Source organism: Theobroma cacao, chromosome 7, assembly GCF_000208745.1.
Source record: "Theobroma cacao cultivar B97-61/B2 chromosome 7, Criollo_cocoa_genome_V2, whole genome shotgun sequence".
NCBI lineage: Eukaryota > Viridiplantae > Streptophyta > Magnoliopsida > Malvales > Malvaceae > Theobroma > Theobroma cacao.
Window position 1 is genome coordinate 2,473,728 of NC_030856.1, and position 21,137 is coordinate 2,494,864.

The 21,137-nt window shown below is 36.3% G+C and overlaps 4 protein-coding genes across 7 annotated transcripts; 2 read left to right on the top strand and 2 right to left on the bottom strand.

Annotated features, from left to right (window-relative positions):
• On the top strand, positions 427-2,806 carry LOC18593580. 3 transcript variants are annotated; one of them, XM_018125253.1, is made up of 3 exons: positions 433-690; positions 856-1,126; positions 1,410-2,806. In XM_018125253.1, the coding sequence occupies exon 3, from the start codon at positions 1,516-1,518 to the stop codon at positions 2,014-2,016; it is 501 nt and encodes a 166-aa protein (XP_017980742.1). In that variant the 5' UTR covers positions 433-690; positions 856-1,126; positions 1,410-1,515; the 3' UTR covers positions 2,017-2,806. The 3 variants fall into 3 exon arrangements, with proteins under 3 accessions (XP_017980743.1, XP_017980742.1, XP_007020931.1); XM_007020869.2 differs by having other exon boundaries at positions 856-1,004; XM_018125254.1 differs by lacking the exon at positions 856-1,126 and having other exon boundaries at positions 427-690.
• Positions 4,427-6,532, top strand: LOC18593582 (protein LHCP TRANSLOCATION DEFECT). Its single transcript, XM_018125107.1, has 2 exons — positions 4,427-4,847; positions 6,117-6,532. The coding sequence occupies exons 1-2, from the start codon at positions 4,587-4,589 to the stop codon at positions 6,372-6,374; spliced, it is 519 nt and encodes a 172-aa protein (XP_017980596.1). The 5' UTR covers positions 4,427-4,586; the 3' UTR covers positions 6,375-6,532.
• On the bottom strand, positions 6,659-17,004 carry LOC18593583 (DNA polymerase delta catalytic subunit). 2 transcript variants are annotated; one of them, XM_007020872.2, is made up of 30 exons: positions 16,637-17,004; positions 16,422-16,532; positions 16,064-16,170; positions 15,822-15,981; positions 15,420-15,615; positions 15,183-15,318; positions 14,889-15,026; positions 14,321-14,398; positions 14,051-14,142; positions 13,342-13,408; positions 13,166-13,237; positions 12,858-12,944; positions 12,108-12,227; positions 11,932-12,030; positions 11,719-11,826; positions 11,373-11,468; positions 11,168-11,233; positions 10,959-11,015; positions 10,742-10,829; positions 10,567-10,646; positions 10,022-10,135; positions 9,556-9,670; positions 9,305-9,477; positions 9,083-9,154; positions 8,656-8,730; positions 8,461-8,550; positions 8,218-8,378; positions 7,686-7,759; positions 7,496-7,583; positions 6,659-7,211 (listed from the first exon to the last, which is right to left on the bottom strand). In XM_007020872.2, exons 1-30 carry the CDS (start codon positions 16,920-16,922, stop codon positions 7,124-7,126), a joined length of 3,294 nt encoding a protein of 1,097 aa, XP_007020934.2. In that variant the 5' UTR covers positions 16,923-17,004; the 3' UTR covers positions 6,659-7,123. The 2 variants fall into 2 exon arrangements, 1 of the variants encoding a protein (XP_007020934.2); XR_001928870.1 differs by lacking the exon at positions 6,659-7,211 and adding an exon at positions 8,121-8,141 and having other exon boundaries at positions 7,560-7,583.
• LOC18593584 (chloroplastic lipocalin) lies at positions 17,487-20,975 on the bottom strand. Its single transcript, XM_007020875.2, has 5 exons — positions 20,716-20,975; positions 20,072-20,195; positions 19,258-19,497; positions 18,586-18,876; positions 17,487-18,144 (listed from the first exon to the last, which is right to left on the bottom strand). The coding sequence occupies exons 1-5, from the start codon at positions 20,814-20,816 to the stop codon at positions 17,866-17,868; spliced, it is 1,035 nt and encodes a 344-aa protein (XP_007020937.1). The 5' UTR covers positions 20,817-20,975; the 3' UTR covers positions 17,487-17,865.

A 21,137-nucleotide genomic window follows, 5' to 3' on the forward strand; every position in this document is an offset into this window, starting at 1 on the left:
CAACATAAACTCTATTTCTAAATCATTAGTTGAAGGATCAAATCACACCATAACTAACAATAACTAACAAGGCTAAAGTTTTCATACTCCCCGGTAATGGTACATTGAATGTAACCCCTGCACTCAAAAGAAAAGCAAAAATGGTTGGCTTGATACGGCACATTGTGTGTATAAAGTCAACATTTTAGGGTAAAAAAATCAGCTTTATTATTAATATGGAATCCAGCAAGTTTTCTTAAACTTGTAAACAGATACCAATTTTTATTTGTGTATTAAAAATATCTTTATCCAAAGTTTAGAATTTCAATGTTTATACGTGGCAAACTACCATTGGTTGTTGAAACATGGCCGGTTGTGAGTCAGGTTTTACTGCACTATGATTGGTGTTGGTTGACTGCTCTGACAGATACAAATAAGACATAACACTTTTAGCAAAAAGTTAGATTTCAAATGCAAAGAAGGTTAGATATGGTTCTGAAGGTGACATAATGGAAAAACACATGTGAGAGTTTTTACTTACAAAAATGTTCAAAGATCTTAGTTGCAAAGCCCTGAAAATTTGGTGGGATTTGTTTTAGTTTAGTTTAGTTTCACTTTTGGTTGTGTTGGGGGTCAGATAACTCAGATTCAGTTCAATGTGCCATCTCCAACATTGCTGAGTTCACACTTTAATGTACTTGGTATAAAGTGGTAAGCTTTTTGATTGCTGTCTTTTATGATCTGCTAAAGTGTTTAACTTGTTGGGGTCTCTGATATAATTGTTGGATTCCATAACTTGTTGGGTTGTTGGCTGCCTGGAGTTTGGTAAAGTTTCTTACTTTCTGGTTTGATTTGTTTATATGATGTTTTCTTCAGGATTTGCTGCTGTTTCTACTTGATTCTTGATTTTTCTGGTGTAATTTGATGCAAAATCTGGGAACTGGTTTGAAGATTAACTGCTTAAGTCCCAGTCTGCAGTTTTCTTGTTCATATTTCAAGAACTAACCAAAGTGAAATTTTGATGGGTTAGCAGCACTCAATTCATTCTGGCTAAAAGCCTGGAAATTTTCTTCTCTCTTCTTACCTACCAACCATTATCAGATTGCTCCAGCAATTCCTTGTAAAAATGTTCCTTTTTATGCTTATGGTTTGCTCTCTTTCATTTGTCTTTATAAACTATGGATGTAGATTTTCTTGTTCAATTTGCTTTGACTGGGTTGCTGTGTAAGTGGTGAAAACAACACAGCTTTAAAGCTTGAATGGAGCACCCTCTACCTTTAGTTCTTTGAATAACTAATATCTGTAGCTTTCTACTTGTTTACTAAGAGAACTTGCTGGGAAAATGCTTACTCTGATATGTAGAATATTACCTGCATACCAAAATTAGTTATAATTCATTTGTTAATTCATTCAATGTTGTCGGATGACAGGCTCCTGGAATTCTTTTTGGTTGCAATATCCTGCAGAACAGGCTTTGAAAGGCTAACAATACAAGAAGACAATAGCTCAGACTCTAATTAAAATTATAGAGGAAATATGGTTCAAAAACTAGAAGCTATCAAGGGTGGTGGAGGATCGGTTAAGGTGGGGACTACTGGGACAATCAGTTCCCTGATGACAAGGGAACTGGACTCCATTAAACCAGCACCGCAGACACCTGCATCTTTTAGACACAAACCTCAGACAGTTCCTGTATCAGTTGCCTGTGGTTCTGCTACTCCTAAAAGATTTCAGTTGAGGAAATCGATGGACGGAGCAAGCACCAGTGGCAGTAGCAACAGCATGAGTTATAAAAGCCCTCAAACTGCCCAGAAGACAAAAAGCCATCTTAAAAACGTCCATCAGATTCCAATGCTTGGCTCTGATAATATTGCTTTGGATAGAACTCCTACCAGACAGAAAAGTGACAAAAAAGTATCTAACATTGTTGAAGTTGTGGACATAAAGTGTGGAAATCCGGATAGAGCATGGGCTAGCCCTGTAACAAATCGTCTCAAGAAGCTTGGGTTCTCTAAGCTTTCTGAGAGCATTGTCTAGACCTGCAACTTCTTCACATCAGATTTCAGGTTCCTATAACCGAACCCTGAAAACCCAACTGGCCTGTTCTCTGAAATTTCCACCATGGAACACATGCTTGGTAGGAGCTTGCTGCCTCCTATCTTCTTCTTCTTCTTCTTCTGAGTTGCTACAACAGGCCCGACAATTGGTCTGGAGTGACTACTAGAGGAGGCAAAATCTCTGACATTGGGATGAGGCTTCTCTGAGCTATCTCGGCAGCTCAGTTCCAGCCGGCTGAAGTACTCAATCTCGAGCATTACCAAAGATCCCACAGTGCCTCTGGTGCCTATTTCGACAGGAGGGTGTGCAGCCATTTCATCCGGGACCTTTTTGGCACTGGTTTTTGATCTATGCATGCTTTGTCTGATAGGATCCAGGGAAGCTTGTAGATGAAGAGAGGTTGTTCTTGGTGTTGTTGTCTTGATGGTGAAAGTTCTTTCAGACTGGGCCATTTGGTGTTTGGCCTTATACCTAGTATCTCCACATGAGTTCTTTGCCTCATGTTCTTTATCTAAAGTGAACAGCGTTAGATTTTTGTCTGGTTGGAGGATTAAATGATGGCCTGCTCATTCCATTCATGTGCTTGCGGTTAAAACATTTAAGCTCCTAACCACTCTGCCTCTTTTCTTTTAACTACATAGGTTATATTTTAATGTTGTTTGGTGCACAGTAGGGTCAAATTTCCTACCGTTCATCAGTATATAACAGTGAGTTATGCAGTCATTTTACACACTAATTTTGATTAGGTTCCTGACATTGTCACATTCAATATTTGGTTGTTTCTCCTTGCATTTCAACAGTCTTATTCACTAATATTCACACTTTTAAGTACGGTAGGAAAACTGATGAGTCTCATATCAGGCAAAGTAACTGTTAAACTGATGCAATGACACTAGAAAAAGTAAAAGTGAGTTTTCCTGGAAAGTTTTGGTAAGCTGTTACTTTCTTTTTTCATGTCTTTACTGGCAAGAATGGGCAAGGAAGAATCAGCAGAGGAGGGTGAGGTGAGGTCTGGTAAGCAACTTGAGTGCTTTCCAGGCATGGAGGCAGGCCGTGGGGTTGATTTCTTTCCTTTGTTCCAATGGGGTCATGGGAAAAATATGACTGGTGTCCATTATCCTTAACCTATGGAGAATGTGAACAGATTTATTGAAATTTCTTTCAAGTTTAGCTCTTTGGGTATGAAACAAAATAAATGAAACATTAAGGAGCTGGCTCACCGCTGTTGGATTAGTTGCCAACTAGCCATGGACTAATGATTCCTGAAAAAAGAATTATGAGATTGAAAAGGTGACAGATGATAATAAGCTTACAGCATTTTCAATTTGGTCAAAATGGATAATCAGAATAATTCTCTTTTAGTGCCTTTTTGTTTAGCTACACCTACAAGAGAACCAAGAATAAAGTTAACAGCTACCTTACCTAAAAGTGGGTATTTTTTTGGGGTCTATGGATTGAATTAAAGAATTAAATCCCATTAAAGATTTCATTAACAGAATGAGATTTACTTATATAACAAAAAAAAAGTGAAAAATGATGAAGTAATATTAAAAAAAGGTCTAGGGAGGAGGGAAACACAGGAAAATAGAGTGGGGGGTGATATTCTATTCACGTTAATCATTTTTTTCTGTTGATTCTAAGAATATGTTATACCCAAATCTGTTTTTTCTTCTTCAATATTTGAAAGTGTTGAAAATATTTTTCGAAAAATATTTTCATGTTGTCCAAAAGGACACTTAAAGAGAATGAAGAGAGTAGGCTGCTGCTGCAAAACAAGGAGTTTTTATGACTATAATAGATTTTGTACTGTTGATAAGGTGAAATGATAGGAGTTAGGCAGATATCCTTGTTTCATGGATCATGTCTCTTGACTTTGGGAGCTGTCTGTGGCTTGAATAGGCTGAAATGTTTGGTCCCATTGCTCCATGTTCAGTGAACAAAGCTAATCAATGTCTGCCGATGGGGAAAGCAATCTAATTTTCCCAACTTGTAGACCTCTTTCTTGGATGAGCATAACCAGACCCTAGAGCCAATAATAGGCTTGTGGGTTTTCTTTCTTGGGCTTCAGTATCCTACTGGCTAAGGCTAGTTTCTGCTGGTGGCCTACATTTCCATCTTTCATTGGGCTTAATGGGATCTTTTATGGCCTTTGATTTCATTTGCCTTCTCACCCACCAAAGATTACAATGTCAAAGATAACAAAGGATATCAATCAAATGATTTTAAGACAATAATCTTTCATAAAGGTGGCCGTTTCACCAAAAAGAGGTTAGCCAAGTTTTATCAATGGAGACAAGAAAATGGTAATGTCCCTTTCTCAAATCGACTAAACAGCACTATGCTTATATGTCAAGTTTCACCATCCTACTATGTTGAGATTGTCAAACAAATCAACGGCCAACAGCAGTCATTCAGGATAGCAATGCAAAAGAACAAAAGACAGACAAATAGTTCTTTCTCCAAAGACGTGAGTGGATAGAAACTGAAGTGGTTCAAAGCCAGTTTAACTTGCTTCACTTTCTGTCTCACAGAGAAAGATCAAAAGAAACATGAATTCTATCCCATGTACTGTCCAAATACCCTTTGATTCAAAGCCCATAAATTCACTTCCTTCTTTCCCAAAATTCAGTTCCAAGTTCCTGGGTACTCAAAACTCTCTCTCTTGGGTGAGGCCTTCACGAATTGGACCCTCTAATGGTTCAAAAACTCAATGCTGGTTCAGGTTTGGTAAGAATGGTGTTGACGCTGAGGGTGCTGGCATTTATGGCAGCCAGACTAGAGATGATTTTGACAGAGATGATGTTGAGCAGGTTGGTTCTTTACGCTTTTGTTTTCTTTGTTCAGCAGGTTGTTTTTCTTCAATTTGTTCAGGTGATAGGACGTCTGAGATTATTTGGTTAATGGGTTCTTTTTACATTTTATTGCTATTTTTCTTGTTACTTATTAGTTGTTAGTAATGAAGAAAAAGGCTAGGGAATTCAACCAATGCCAGGAAGGGTCTAGACATTACATATTAGAAATGAATTTCACTTTGAAAGGTTTTAGTTTGCCTACCTGACAAGGATCTAATTGTTCACCAGAGCTATAGTTTAAATGTCAATGAATTTAACATTTACAAGTTTTACAGCAGCTTGTTTCATATGCCTTTCAGTTCTAATGCTTTCTTTCTTATCAGTTCTACTTCTTGGAATTAGAGGATATGGTAGATGAAGGGGTAGAAGAAAACATGGTCTCTTTTTATAGTTTGAGATGATTTTATGGTCACTGGTCATCAGCCATATATATATAGAGGATTAAATGTTAAATGAACTTTTGAATGGTTTGTAGCAGTGGTTCATTGCCTTTTTATGGTACTAGTTTTGTTTAATATAGAGTTAATAGCATAATGGGATATTCTTGGTTGAGAAAGCTATTAGAGATTCTTGTGAGCAGAACTAAAATGACTTTCCTTTTAATCAAGTTTACATTGTTTCCCCTTTCTTAGCTATGGTTAGAAGAAATGCACAAACAGTAATGGACATCCAATAAACCTTGTCAAGATATGAGCATGGATATCATAACCCTTCGTGAATTGAAACATGAAAAAGCCTGTTGATAGCCTATTTAATCAACAGAATAAGTTTCAATCGTCAAAGACAACAGAAAATATATCGTAAAGATTGATTGGAAATACTATAGATCATGCTTATTTTAAAGCACATTACAATATCATTGTCATGTATTAAGATGTCGATTCCTATTATAGAAGTCATTAGTTGTCCTGGCACTTTGCTTCTTTCTGGCAATTGTTCCAAGAAGTACCATCAATGCTGCAACACTTTACTATTTGTGTTCTTTGGTGTATTTTCTGCCATTGTCGAAGATAGTTTTAGCTATGGTAATGAAGCAGTTGGTGTGAATCTGCTGTTGTCTTCTTATTTGTCTTGATAATAAATCTGAAAGGGGAGAATGCCCTTGTGTTTCCTTTTCTTCTTGTGTGGTTTGAATTCATCATGATAAACCAAAGTGTACTCTTTCCTTATATTATTAAATGGAGAAGCTTTCCTTGGTTCTATTGAAGAAGCTATTCTGTTTTGCAGTACTTTAACTACATGGGGATGCTTGCTGTTGAAGGCTCCTATGATAAGATGGAAGCTCTTTTGAACCAGAACATCCACCCGGTAGACATCTTGTTGATGCTGGCTGCCTCGGAAGGCGACAAGCCAAAAATTGAAGAGCTGTTGAGAGCTGGAGCGAGTTACGATGTCAAGGATGCAGATGGGCGAACTGCCATTGATAGGGCTGTCAATGAAGAAGTAAAAGACCTGATTCTTAGTTTTTCCGTGCAGAAGGCTTGATCTAAATGAAAAGAAATCTATTTTGATCACTAGACTTGGCTTCTTCCTCCATTTTTGAACATTGTTCTGCTCATTATAATATGTAATCTTTAGGTTTTGAGTCTTTTGAATACTTTCTTCAGTTAAGTTCTCTTAAATAAATATGAAGCATTGGAAAATGGAAACTGCCCATTTTTTGTACCATCTAGTAATGGTACTGTAACAAAGATAATTTACAATAACTTCACAAGGATCAATAAAAACCAGTAAGCCTCCATGAATAAGTACCAGTATGCATACTGTACTGGAGTGGAAAGATATGAAACTTTGAAATTTCTTACATTGCTCAACATTTTACAAGTCAAAGCCTGCAAGTATCGAAACCTAGAGGAACATAAGCTTCAAAGGAACTTTTCAACATATACAGCCGTCAACCACAGTCCACTTGCAAAATTGTAAAAGCTAATGTGTGACTGCATAAGTGGTAAAGCTAGTGCAAATTTCACACTTCGATGAAGCGGTACAAGGACAAATTTAAGATATTACAAAGGATGATCTATCTAGAGTTCCATCTCCATCAACTTCCAAAAAAGAAAGCTCCTCCTGCTCCTAATCCTTTGCATCAAAGTTCAGGATAGATCACTCTAGCTTCACCTTTTTTCATGACTAGATTGTTTGGGATATCCTGCTTATCTATTCGCAGGTCATGAAATGCTCATTGATTGAGGAAAATGCATTTACTGGACAACTGAAAACAACCTTGAAGAGTCTTAAAAGTTCCATCTGTCCAACTGCCGCTTGGCTTCTACCATATCTTTCTGTGCTTTCTTTCTCCGGTAGAATATTGGACAATCCCGACTGCAAACATGATAAAGTATTGTTCAAAACTAAAATAAAAGAGAAAGGACAAGGCAATCAAGTGCTGTCATACTTAGCCTATACATTCGTAGATCCCTCTCTTTTCCAAATAAATCACTGAATAAGCACGGTCCTATATTGGTATTTTTATAGGTGCACTATATTAAGGTATTGCAAGCCCTTATAAAAAACCCAATTTTATCAAGAATTTCCAGAGAAAAAGCTCTACCTAAAACAACAACATTGTTCATCACAAACAACAAAGAGAAAGGAGATAGTAAAACCTAGTGCAGAGCACATCCTGGTGAAGAGAGCCTTGGCACTCTTGGCACTGTGTCCATAGCCTCCCAAAAAGCTCCTCTAGCTCTGACACTGCAGTCACTCCACACAATCATAACGTCAAAAACCTTGGCTCCTCCAGCAATCAATACTATTATTTCACATCAGAAAAACAATAAGGGAAAAAATGCCCACCTTGAGAAACTGTTTTATAGTAAAGTTCTGCCTCTCTTCCCTTGCAGTGAGAACAGAGTGTTCGATCTGTATTGCTGAGGGAAAACTCAATATGGTGTAATGTTAGATACCTAGCAGAAAAATGACATTGGTATTTATACATGCAAGATATGTCATACATTTGCATGCTTGTGCAGTAATCAAATAAGAAGGCAGCCTCTCTGAAGTTCTTGCAGATAATTCTAAACATTTTTAATCCTACATATTTACCAACGAAATTCAGATTATTCATTACTAAGCATTCAGGTTATGCCAATACTAAGCATTCAGATTATCCATGCTTCAATAAAGAATTCAAAGAAAATAGTAGAGCAAACCTAGCTTATGAAGCAAAGAGTCATACAAATTTGAGATCATGTTTAAATTAAGAAACGTAGTCAAAAGATCAAAGATTACCAAATGAAGAATCTTCAAATCCTTCAAAGGAAAGAAAAATGAAAGAACTTATTAATCCATTAAATAAAAACTAAAACATATGAGCAATCAATAATACCTAATTAGTGCCTTGCAGCCAATGCAACTAAGTTGTTTCTTTGCAAATCTCATTATTCCACTGTTTGAAGGAGTTGAGATGGAAATGGATCTTGTGTGACTTCCATGGAGAAGTTCCTTGCTGGCATTCTTCAAAATGGGCTCAAAAATTCTTAAAAGAGGCTGTTGCATTAACAATATTGTTAAAACATGAAAAGGAACAAACTTCTATGACTACAATTGAGAGTATAAACACTGAACAAACCTTGCTAATTTGATTTTCAAGATAGTATTGAGGATCGATGGGGATGTTATTTTCTAGCACATAGATTGGGTCCTCTGACCTCTCATAAGCCTGAATTTCATGGACAGTATTTGATACCAGAATACCATATAATATAATCAATTCCAAGAGTAGGGAATAATATTTCTTTTAAGAAAAAATTGCCAGCAAGATTACCTTGGCGCCTTTTGCAGCTTTTATAATGACATATGGCACCCGATCACCAACATTTGGAGCAGTAGCAGCATCTCGCTGTCAATTATAGATTAAACAATCATACTAATGCTCCAAAATCATAAGCATTTTATAGAGGATATCAAATGGGCTGCCTTAGAAGACCTATATTCCCAGCCTTTACTAAAGGCACAACGCATTAAATCACTTAGAAAATAAAAAAAATCATCAATTACTATGGCATCTTTAAGTGTTCTGGCAATAAATGATAAGATGCATACTTGGCATGCAATATTGACTGTTTAACAAATATGTCAGAATCAGCCAGAAGACAACGCTAACATGATATCTATGTACTATAATGGGGTACCTCAAACATATATAATATGAAGCATGCTGAAAATGTAACAAGAAAAAGCAAAATACCAACCTTGCGCATGCGTTCAGCAAGTTCAACATGAGCGGCTTTTACCTCATAATCATCTCCAGTTTTTGTAAGACCCTGTTATATAGGAGCAGGAACAAAACTAAATAAAGTGACTGGCATATATTTATACAAGCATTATAAAAACTTTTAAAGACAGCCCAAGGGGAATGTTAAACTATCTAAGCACCATGGTGACGGCACAGGAATCCAGGATATTTGTCTCACCTTAGTAATAACCAAAAGTGATAAATCCATTCGATTCATGAGAAGATCTGAAATAGTATTCTTGACATATTGAACTGCACCAGGAATGTCTCTATCGATCAATAATTTGTGAAGGCATTCATTTACAAGGTTTTTGACCAATAAACAATTGTCTCTTCGAACAGTTTCAATGCCTGTTCACAATAAAACATGAATTAGTAGTCAAGTCAACAAAATTTTCAGAAGCTCAAATGGTTGTGAAACTTCTTTACCTTTAGTGTCCATTTTGTCAAACTTTTGTGGATTTGTCCAAAATAAACCAGCATATCTTTTCTTGCTGATCAAAAGATAGGGATAATAAACCTTCTCGAACTCTAGTTTGATGGGCTAAAAACATCAAGTTAAGGCCATCCAGGAAAAAGGAAAAAAATGTTAACAACAGATATAAACTAATAAGTAAAATAGAGGTTGAAAAAAGTACAAAAATAAGTTTCGATTGATAATTTGCTAATTCTTTAAATATATTGTGGCATCAATGATCCTAAACAGTAGCCTTCATGTTACACCAATTCAAGATTCTAGCTGACCAGAATATTTTACCCAAGTGTAATAAATTAAGGTTCAACCAGTTGCACAGGAACACTTCCCCCCTTCCTATTTGCACTGTAGCCTGTGTGGGCTTTCTTCAATTTTAAATAAAAGAAGGTGAAGCACAAATTAAAATAAGAAAAGACTTACTTTTGTGAAGGTTCCACTGATGTATTCTGCAGCTTCTCTCCCCAAGTTCATTGCTGCTTCTACATCAGGCACACCAAATTGTACCATCACTGAATCTGTGTCCCCATATATAACCTGATGATAAAACATTATTAGTTCTCCTTCTCACACAATTGTTCAGAACAATAATGTGAAGCAAGGCTATCAAGCAACAACAAATACACACATGCAGGCCCAAATGTCAATGCAAATAAAATACTATTTCACTCTAACCCCCTAGGCCAGGAGAGAAAGTGAAATTGCCAAGCACATTTAAGACAAACCAGCCTCGACTAGGGAAAACTTCGAAGTAGATTATAGAGGAGAGAAAATAATCCATGTGATGAGTGCATCTGAAACTAAAGAAGTTTTCAAATAAAAAACCCTTGAGATTCCAGATCTAAACAATTGACCAAATCTTAACCTGTTTTGATTCATATATCATATCCAGCAGATGGGTTTACGACATTACAAATATAAGTCTTCAACAATAAAACATTACAACAAGAGGATTTGAGATGATGTACTTCAGCATTGTGTTCATAGCCTCCTAGCACTGTGAATTTATCTTCAACAAGTTTTTTGGTGTGCTCAATCATTTGTCGACCTTTACAAGGTAACCAATGTGTTAGATCAAACAAAACTTTATAAAGAAGGAACTTTTATCTAGCAATACTGTCAAAAAGAGACATTTTATTGTACCATAGCTTGTAACACTTGAAGAAATCTCTAAACATGGTAACTGACCGACAGTAGCTCCTGTAAATCCATATACAGAATTTGCACTTATCTGAAACAGAATAATAAATCAAAGAGATCACGGTTATTAAAAGCAGATAAGGAAACATGTTAATTACACCCCTGAATGCAATAATTTACCATTTGAAAATGAATGATAACAAAACAGTAATGATCCTACCTTCAAGGCCAGCTGTCGACCATCTAAAACAGCTTTCTCTAGTGGATCCTTTGCTTCCTAGATTTGTATAAAAAATATGAGTCAAAAGAAAATGGAGGCAAAAAAGTGATCAAAAGAGAAGATGAGCAACTAATATTTTGATGGTATAATATAGAACCAATAGCAACATGAGGCAGAAACTTGCAATTAAAGAAAACTATTGTAATCACCTTTAAATCTGCTTTTGCTCGTTTACGAGCACCTAATAGCTCTTCCAAGATTTCTGGAAGTATCCCCTGAAATTTTTCATTCTTCTAATCAGTTAAACATATGAAGTATACATCAAGGGGAAATAAAATAAAACCTCTAAAGTTAACTTATTTATAGAGAAATAATTATCTATAATAAAATTCACATTGTTTGAAATAATCTAACCTTCTGCAGATTTGGTTTAACAAATGTTTCACCAGATGGAGTTTTGTTAACACATTCTGGTGGGAGGTTGAATTTGCGAACATCTTCAGGTGTTACCTTCACAAAGACCATCCAGATCAGAAATTTGCGCAAAAGCCTCTAAAACCAAATCATTGATCCAAGTAAAAGAAACATAACTTAAAATATAATAAAATAACAGCTAAATGGCACCCGAGCATTTGGCTCATTGGTTGGTGCATTATCCCCTGTCTAAAGAGCAGGGTTCGAATACCCCCTCCCCCAATTATAAAAAAAAAAATAACAGCTAAATGAGACAGTAAAAACAAAAATGGTATGGGAGAATCACCAGTGTGCAATAACATAAATTATATGCCATCATAATTGATGGATACAAAGATGCGAAATCCAGTGTTGCAATTGGCTTTTCATAGAACCCTGCCTTTGCTTCCAACACCTGCATCAGAGTTAATCCAAATGATAAATGTCAGTTGAATCTTTAATGAGGTAGCTGCTGTTTTAGATAACAATTATAAAGTAAGGAAATTTGAAACAAACTTACAGTTGCACCTTCATATGTTCCCTGTTCAGATCCTGCCTGTTTGACATTTGGAATAACAAGGTTTTTCTGCTTAGACTTCCTAAGAAGTTGAGAAAGTACCTGAAAAAATTGATCAAAGATCTTAAGTTTAACATATTAATCACTTGATACTACAAAAACTTAACAATTGTACTAACCTTGATGCTTTGCCCTCTAGAAAGAAGAAAAGAGAGAGGGACACCTGTGACACGAGCCATCTCCACATAATTGTAAATAAACATGAGTTTATCCAAGAGCCTCTGGGGAAGGTAAGCATCCTGCAACCACAGAAGAAAAAGAATACTGATTCAGTCCCATATGATTTGGAAGTTACGTCCATTTCAACTGCAGCACTCTAAAAAGTAGCGTATAGTGCCTGCTGATGTCATAGACCGACATAAGATTACAAAATCAAGATCAAGAGACTGGATTTTACAGTGGAAGTGATAGCTGATGCTTGTAGCATCTTATATAGAAAATAGCTGTCATTAAATTGGAATAACTATTAGCAAACATCTCATGCCTTGAACAACTCAAAATACTTGTGGTGATACATATGCACCATATTATGCTCATAAATACAATGCAAAAGAAACCTAAAAAGCTCTTTCAGATGGAAATATTAAATGATAGCAATTTTTACTAAACGAAGTAGACACAAGCTACTATCACAAATATCACAAAAGGCTCATGCACATGAAGACAGAGCAAATTTCCATACCAATCACTAACAATTACAATTAAAATGAAAGTCAAGTAAACATTTCTGTTCAATAATAAGAACATGTAATCAAGATTACTTCAGCCTCTCAATTCCTGAACGGACCTGAAAAAATTCAAAAGAATCTGCAACCATAATCATTTATGCACTGAGGTTTTGCAAGTTAGACTGAAACCAAAATATGCACCTTCAAACAATACACAGCAAGACGCCTTCTAGTCTCAGCATTCCCATTCTGAAGATCTGATATTATTGAATGGTGGACATCCTCCTTCTGTACAAAAGCCATGTCAATGTAAAACTTGAGTTTCAATTTCAGATAAAAGTGACAAACAAAAGGAAACAACAAATGTTGAAAGGTAAATACATGTGCAGAAGAATCCACGGAAATGAACCTTAATCCCTAGAAACAACTAGCAGAATCTAACGGCATATCTTGACTATCAAGACATAATTATCAAAGCAGGTACATAATCTTAGAAGAGAAATTCTAACCTGTTCAGAAAGAAAGTGTGCTGAAACTGAATTCAGTGAATAAGAACTTAGTTTGTAGTCACGCTGCATAACCTACAATGAAAGAAACACAGCAAATTAATCTCTCAATATAAATCATCTAAACTCTCAGATAAAAACTACAAACTCATGAAGTAGAAGAACTGCATGCAGAAAACCTGAAGCAAATCAAACTGAACTCTCCCTTCCACGGTAACTTCTTTGCTCTCCCTAGTTCCATACTGTCTGCAAAACAAACCAGCATCAATAACCGGAAACAGACTTGGAAAGTAACTCTTCAATCACACCAGAAACTGGAAGAAAACCAACAATAGTTATGTTACGCTATGAGTGGAAAAAGTATCGAATCATAATAATAATAAACTCAATTAAAAAGCCTTAGTAGCAGCTAAGTAAATTACAGATACCATAGTTTATTTTTCATAATCTCACTCTGAAATCGTGACAGTGTATTTCAATAAGGATATAGATTGAAGAAGCTAAAAGAAAATGAATACAAGATTGGTTCACATTAAGCTCCTCGTATGACCTTTCAGGTTATAGCCTTATAGGAAAGACAGCCTGAGAGGACAAGACTTTTAAACACTGCTGAGACAACACAAGCAGCTAGCTTGGCCATTGGAAGTATGGGGTAACAAAAATGCTAATTTGAAAAGAAAAAAAATGAGTATTTTCAAAAGAAACAAAAGAGAAGGGAGAAAGAGTGGATTTGTAAAAATGTTTTTCATGTTTTCTATTTTTGAGAAGATTCTGAGTATTCTTAGCAACTGCAGTGTGAGATAACAAGCTAGGGCCAAAGTTTTAACAAGAAATTAAGTTCAAGAACAGAAAAAATTATGACAATAACAAACATGACAGATCCTTTACCTTGAAGAAAACGTTGTATCTTTTACACGAACCCTACTATTCCTGATGCGGCCAAGTATAGGAAATTCTGCTATTCCCAATGTCTGTGCTCTCTATTAACCAGAAAATCAAATCTTAGATGGTTCAATCGTGCAACAGTCTTTACCACATAAAGTTTGCATATCCAACTGCTATACAAGTAAAGGGAAACCCAAAATAATGAACCAAATAGAAAGCTTTGTTACAGTAACATTCAGGGAGAATAAAGCAGAAGTTCAGTGTTTCTATTACCTCAATAAGATATGGTAAATCAAACTTGCAAATGTTGTATCCAATTATAATATCAGGGTCTACTTCACGAATAAATTCCTGCAAGCAAAACCTGCTTATTAAACAATGAGCTGTGTAAACAAAATGAAGATCTCTTTCCATGTGAGATTGACTACATTCTTCAACGAACAGCTTCAGTACAAGGAAATTGATCATATGATTTGCTTAAGAGCCATTGAGGCTTAAGAAAGTAGGCAGTTGGACATAAACTTAGGTTATTCATGATGACTTGATGATGTCAATAGTGCACTTAGGATAATGGCAGAAAAGACAGCTTTATATTTGGCTTGAGAAAGCACGTGTTTTTCTAATTCTTCCACTCCCTGTAGTTTCTCAGTTCAATGCAAATGAGGAAGTTGCTTTATGAATCTCTTAAAGGGTATACAGTGTCCTGAACAACTTCTATAAGAAAAAAGAATCAATTATTTGAGGAATTTAGTAATACGCACAAACTGACACCTTGTGTTTATGCATGCCTCAGTAGTAAATAGCAAAATAAACAGAAATGTTTTAAAGACAAAATTAGTACCCTCCAAGCAAGCAAGACTTCTTTTTCTGTATCAAAAGACATGACATCAACACCAACTATTGGAGAGCATGACTTAAGGGTCATGACATTTCGGATGAATGGTTGATCTTTTCCTTGCAAAGTAACTAGATTTGCCACCTAGAAGGAAACAAAAATTTTCTTCAGAAGTAGTGAAAGAAAATGACCAATTAGTTTTTAATCAATCCCTCATCCAACATGAAATCAGGACTCCCCAAGAACAAACAAAATAGTTTTGCCCAAAACAGATTGGTGACTTGAATAGAGGCACAAGACCTGGATAACAGGATCATGAGTAGGCTCGGGAAAATGACCTTTGCGACCAGCACACTCAATGTCAAAACTCAATATGCGAAATGGAGCCATCTTTGAGAAATCCCCCTCTGGGGCATGACTAATCAACTCCGAATACCTAAGAACATTAACAGGGAAGGGAATTAAACCCAGAGGATATGGAACCAATAACAAAGCAGATCGTTGAAATCCTCTTAAATAGACAAAAGAAGAGGTTACAAGCAATCAAACTCCAACTGGCAGTAGGTCAAGTTCTTTGCGGTCTTCTTATATTTGCCAGCCGGTATTTCAATCCAATTACCACCAACGATGTTGCAATCAATCATGAAACGAAGTGCAAAAAGAACATTGCTCTCATATGTCATGAAGCTCTTCATACCAAGGCCATCAATTTGTATACCTCTATCAAGAATGCCTGCAAGTCATCGATGATTAACAAGCCTCCAAATATAAAAAGAAGCATGCAGGTTTCTAGATGTTCAATTATGTGCATAATTAAGAGTTCATGTCAAAAAAATTAAACTAAAAACAGAAAAACCTTTCAACTACACTAAATGCATTTCATGCAGTGAATGCAACTCAAATGAATTACGGACCATACAAAAGCATCAGGAATTTTACCGCGACAACTAGTAACCATCGTTGGCAATGCCACAACAATCTTGAGAAAAGGTTGAGACTTTTGTCGCTGGTAATACATAATGCTCCTTTTCTGAACCAATTCAACTCGTCGAACAAACTTTGGTACCTTACTATTTCTGTTCAACTCCTTCATCCTCCCCTGAAACAATGTAATTAAAACCATTAAGAAGCAACTCAATAAGAGCAATTTTATAACCTAAGGAAGTGGTAAAAACAAATACCTCAAGGGTTTGTTGAAAACGAGATATATCATCAGGGCCCATTCCTGGAGGGCAGCTAATGTAGAAATAAGGCTCAAATCCATGAACAAGACAACAAACACTGTGTCCTACAAATTGCCAATATAAGCAATTCATCAGATTGACATAACATGTACATTTTGGGATTTTTAATCTTCAAAGATGATATTATAAAACCGCAATGATGTTTTTTTTTTATCAGCAACCACATGTGGCAATGCTTAACCACTAAAAAAATTTCAAATCAAATAAAAAAAAGTTGACATAATTTATTAATTTTCTTAAGCATTCTTAGCAGCCAAACATCACTTAACTATGACAGATTTCAGGAAAAAAGTACCTTCTCTTGTAACCCCAAAAATTCGGATAATGGCAGCGGGACCAGAAGAATCAGGCAGCAAATCTTTGTTACTCTCTCCAATCACATAATCAATCTCCAATTGCTGGAAAACTAAAACCCCACAAAACAAAAATAAAAGAGAAAAGCTCAAAATTTTTCCACAACAACCATAAAAATCAAGTATTTACTTCAAAAGGTTTGATTTTTAAACTTACCGATGCTACAAGACTGGGAAGTGTAGGCACCAGAGAGAGGAGGGCGGGCCCACTTGGAAAGACGAGAAGCGAGAGCTTGACGTTCCTCAACGTCCCGGAGGATTAAGGATTCAACGTCTTCTTCCCCCATGAGGGTTTCCTCAAGGAAGACATCTTCATCGACGAAATCTTCTTCCGTCGGCAGTGGGGGAGGCGCTGGCGATGTCACTTGGTGCTTCGTTGCCGGAAATGGTTGGTGTTGCGACGGCGGCGGTGGTCGCTTCCTTGAGTTGCCGCCGTTGTTCATGATTCGGTGTCGTTCTGCATAGAGAGAGAGAGAGAGAGAGAGAGAGAGTGAAAATGGAGGGATTTTGTGGGGTTGGAGGAGTTGAGGAGAGTGAAATTCCCGCCAGTTTTGGGGTCTTATAAGGGGAAGGTAATGTCACGTGCCTTGCACGTGGACTATAATAAGAGAATTTAGTAATTAATTTAATCTTTGTATTTTAATAAGTTTTTTTTAATTAAAGCCATGTTTGGCAAGAAGGAAAAGTGTGAAGAAAGATAGTTAATTAATAATCAAATCACATAACAGCACCTTCAAGTTTGAAGAATTAATCCTTAATCATCCAAATAACCAATATATTATGCAAAGAAAAACTTAAGGCATGTTTGGTAGGAGTGAAAAGCGCAAAGAAAGATAATCCGACTCGAACAATCAGGACTGGCAGTGTTGTTGTTCCAACAGTAAATGAACATCAGTTGTAGGAAGATCAGAATTCAGAACAACATCACTACATTTTCTGCTCCTGAACAAGAAGGATGTGTTCCCACTTCCCAGGTCGGTAAGATGGATACATTATGCACTGTGGCATGGTGTTCAACAGCTAAAAATTCATGCACATCACAGAAGTTACATTCCAATGAGCTGCTTAGTACTAGCTGTTTATTTACTTGCGAGACATTGGTGATATTGGAACTGAAATTCAGAAATGATTTAATCCTGGAAGTCCCTCCTATAGTTTGTCTGCCAAATCTCAAAGTTCTCCATCTTCGTCAGATTGAAGTTTCAGACAGCAGATTGGTTCAAAGGCTCTTTTCTAGGTGCTGCATGCTTGAGGAGCTGGTTGTACAATGTCATGGATGACAGATTGCAGGGGAAAGAACACCAATGAATGAAAGATAGTCTAATGTGTTCTATAACTTTATGCTGAAGTACAGAAGAATAATGCTAGTTATGCAAGTTTATACATCTATTTGAAGTAAAGCTCAACTAGCTTCTTCAAAGTGTCGAATACACTTGTAAAAGGGTTCAATTCAACAGGAGCCTTTAGTTCTAGATCAGGGAACTGGTTTGTTAGAGCCTGTTGCATCCCAGTCATGGACATCATAGCAGCTAGCTGACTGTTAGACATCACTTGGCAGTCTTGTGGGGTGTCCTTGATTTTGCTTGGGTCATATCCGAAATTCGCCAAGTATGCTTTATACTTCTCTATGAACTCAGGTCCGGGATCAGGTGTCCTTGAGTAGATCTGAAATAAATGATGTCAGTACTTATAAGTTATGTATCTGAAACATTAAGCTGAGAAACCAACATCAACTGGTATATTACTAGTAAGAATTTGAGCTGTGGTTGCATCAAACAGCACAAGAAATCAGTTGAAAATCAGTACTAATAAGAACAAGCTGCTTGTTAAATGCATATAAGAAATGCCTAAATACAGAAAAGGAGTGAAGAACGGTTTGAATAATAAAATCATATCTATTTGCAGTCCCTTCCCCCATTTGTATTATTGAACAACTTGAGTAACTACATGGAATAAAAGTAATATAATTCTTATCCACACTCTGAAGCATGTGTACCTACCAAGAAGATTAGCATTTGTACTGCTGAAGCAACAATCTACAGTAATATCTTAATGATTTATATTGAAAATTCAATGTACACTACTATATATACATCATCCAGTTACCTGAATGAAACTTCTGTCCTTTGCTCCAGAAACAAGGGAAAAATTGTCATAGTCAGTAGCAATCACATCATAAGGTTCTTTGGGAATAAAAGGCAACGTAGGAAAACGAAGGTAACACTTCTCCTTAATCATCTCTTGCTTTTCTAAATCTGTTTCATTGTTCACTAAATCTTCGTCTGGAAGGCATTGAACCTTCCCTCTTATACCAGTAATATATCCATCAGGCCCTCCATGAACACAAAATGTATCAACTTGGATAGCAGGTGCTTTCATGTCGAAAGTATAAACACCCTGCAAGTTGATTGATTACAAAATAGTTTTAGCAATCAAATGTTTGGGAGTCAAAAAAGTTTTGAGAATAGGAATCTACAGTAATGAAAGATTAGATAAGCAATTAGTAAAGGGTTCCAATTTTGACAAAAACTAGGTTTTTGCATACTCCAACTGCACATGGTAACATATTACATGGATGAATGATAATTGAAATAGTTCAAGCTTGTGTCAATCAAAACAATAGGTGGTAAATTACAATTTTTTGAATGCTTTGGGCCAAATTCTATAGGTGTCATATAACGGCAAGAGAAATGAAGTACTTTCTGATGGTAAAGAGTGACCCTGAAAGAAGAGTATCTTCACTCCAAATTAGTACTGTATCTACCTTTAGATATTTACCTGAGTGCAATGGCAGTCTTCTTGACCCTGTCCAGCAAATCCACGTTTGAGTGATGCTACTTCAAACCATCTTCCAGAATATCTAACAGGATCAAAATCCTTAGCTGTCATACCTCTCATCATCATTAGCTTCCCATTTCTTTCGCCAGAATCTTCTTCAAGTGGAAGAGTTGGGCTATTATCCATGGCACTTGCAAGCTGGCAGATGTTGTGGTGATGAGGCAAATCAGCCGCAAGAACCTGCCAATGAAAGGTGATTACAAAATAAAGAAGTCTCTACTGCATTCCTAAGCTCTTGCATCCTTTGGCAATACACACTAACTCTATCAGGTAAAATGAAGTTTGGATGAGATTCTTATGAGCTTTTCCTGCAAATTCAACACAACTCAAACTCACAAACTTTAAGATCCAGCAAAAAGAGAGAACTGCAATACATTTCCACAAAAGGGTAGCTAGAGAGAATGAACCAACTAACTGTTCCAGAATGATCATGATCTAAAAATTGGAAAATACAAGATTTGAACACCTATTTAACAACTTTGGAGCTTGGAATTGGGAAATGATTTCAGTAAATATTGAAATTTCCAATAGTCTGGATTGTGTTGCCATGTTGGGACTTGGGATGACTTTTACTAGAGAAGCTTGTAACCAGATCCCTGACAGGCAATGAATGATTAGAGAAACCTATCTGTATAATTTAATGCCTGTCATTTATCGAATAGTGAAGGGACTTTAGCTTTTCTCTCAAATTGTTAAGTATGTTTCAGACTTAATATTCACTGCACTAGAATTAGAAGAAAGACAACCAGCCTACCTGGTTTGTTTGAGAGAGAAATATCAATGAGGCTGCAAGGCCGGGAACAATATGACTTGAGACAACTTTACTTGAGGGAGGGCTCTTGAGAGAGCATTTTAATATCAGCTTTCCAGGCAGTCCCCTTGTGATAGCAAAATGGTGAAATGTTAAAACAGGTGTTACATGTAAGAAGTTAGAAATAACATGAATGACGCAGAGGCACCTTCAAAATCTAAGTTTTTTACAGCTTAAAACATTTTAATGAATCCAAATGAAGAAGTACCTCTGCTGAAACTGAATTATAAAGGCTGAAAACAGTAATTCCTTTTCCAGCATAAAAACCAATACCAAAATTCATTTCCTGCTAAACCATAATTGGCAACCATAATTTCCTCATAATTAGTGACAACATGTCAAGTATAGCAAGCAGGATTCTCACCAATTCTACACCCTATTTCAAGCTACCATTTCTCTTTTCTGGATTCCTCAATTTCCAGAAAAGCTCAACCAAAAACCCCATAATTAAAATGAATAAATCCCAGAAAAGAAAAAGAAATAGATTATATAAAAAAAGGTGAATCTTGCTCATGGGCAGCAGCAAAAAGAACAATTCCATAAAAAAAAACCCCATCAATTAAGAGACTTGGAGAAGTTAGTAATACCTGGGGATTTGAGGAGGAGGAGGAGAAGAGTAAGAAGATGAACAACATTGAAAGAGAAGTAGTGGTGAAGTTTGATGATGAAGAATTGCATTATTCACCATTTTCCTCAACCTTTCTCTCTCTTTCTCTCTCTGTAAAGTTCTTTCTTGAACTCTCTTTAATGTGCTATCACAGTTTTTTAGCTGTCAACTAATCTTTGAGTTCTCAATTCAATGTTGGAAACTTTTCTGAAAATATCAATGAAACGAGGACGTTTGGGTTCGGACAAGGCATGGTGTTTTAGCAGCTTACAGTTAAATAACAGTTAACCACTTATCTTCATGAATCAAACAAAGTAAAAAGAAAGGGTATTTTTCAATTGGGGTCAGTCCATCTTTATCAGTTTGTACAGATGAAGGTCCCATGATAAACACTAAACCATA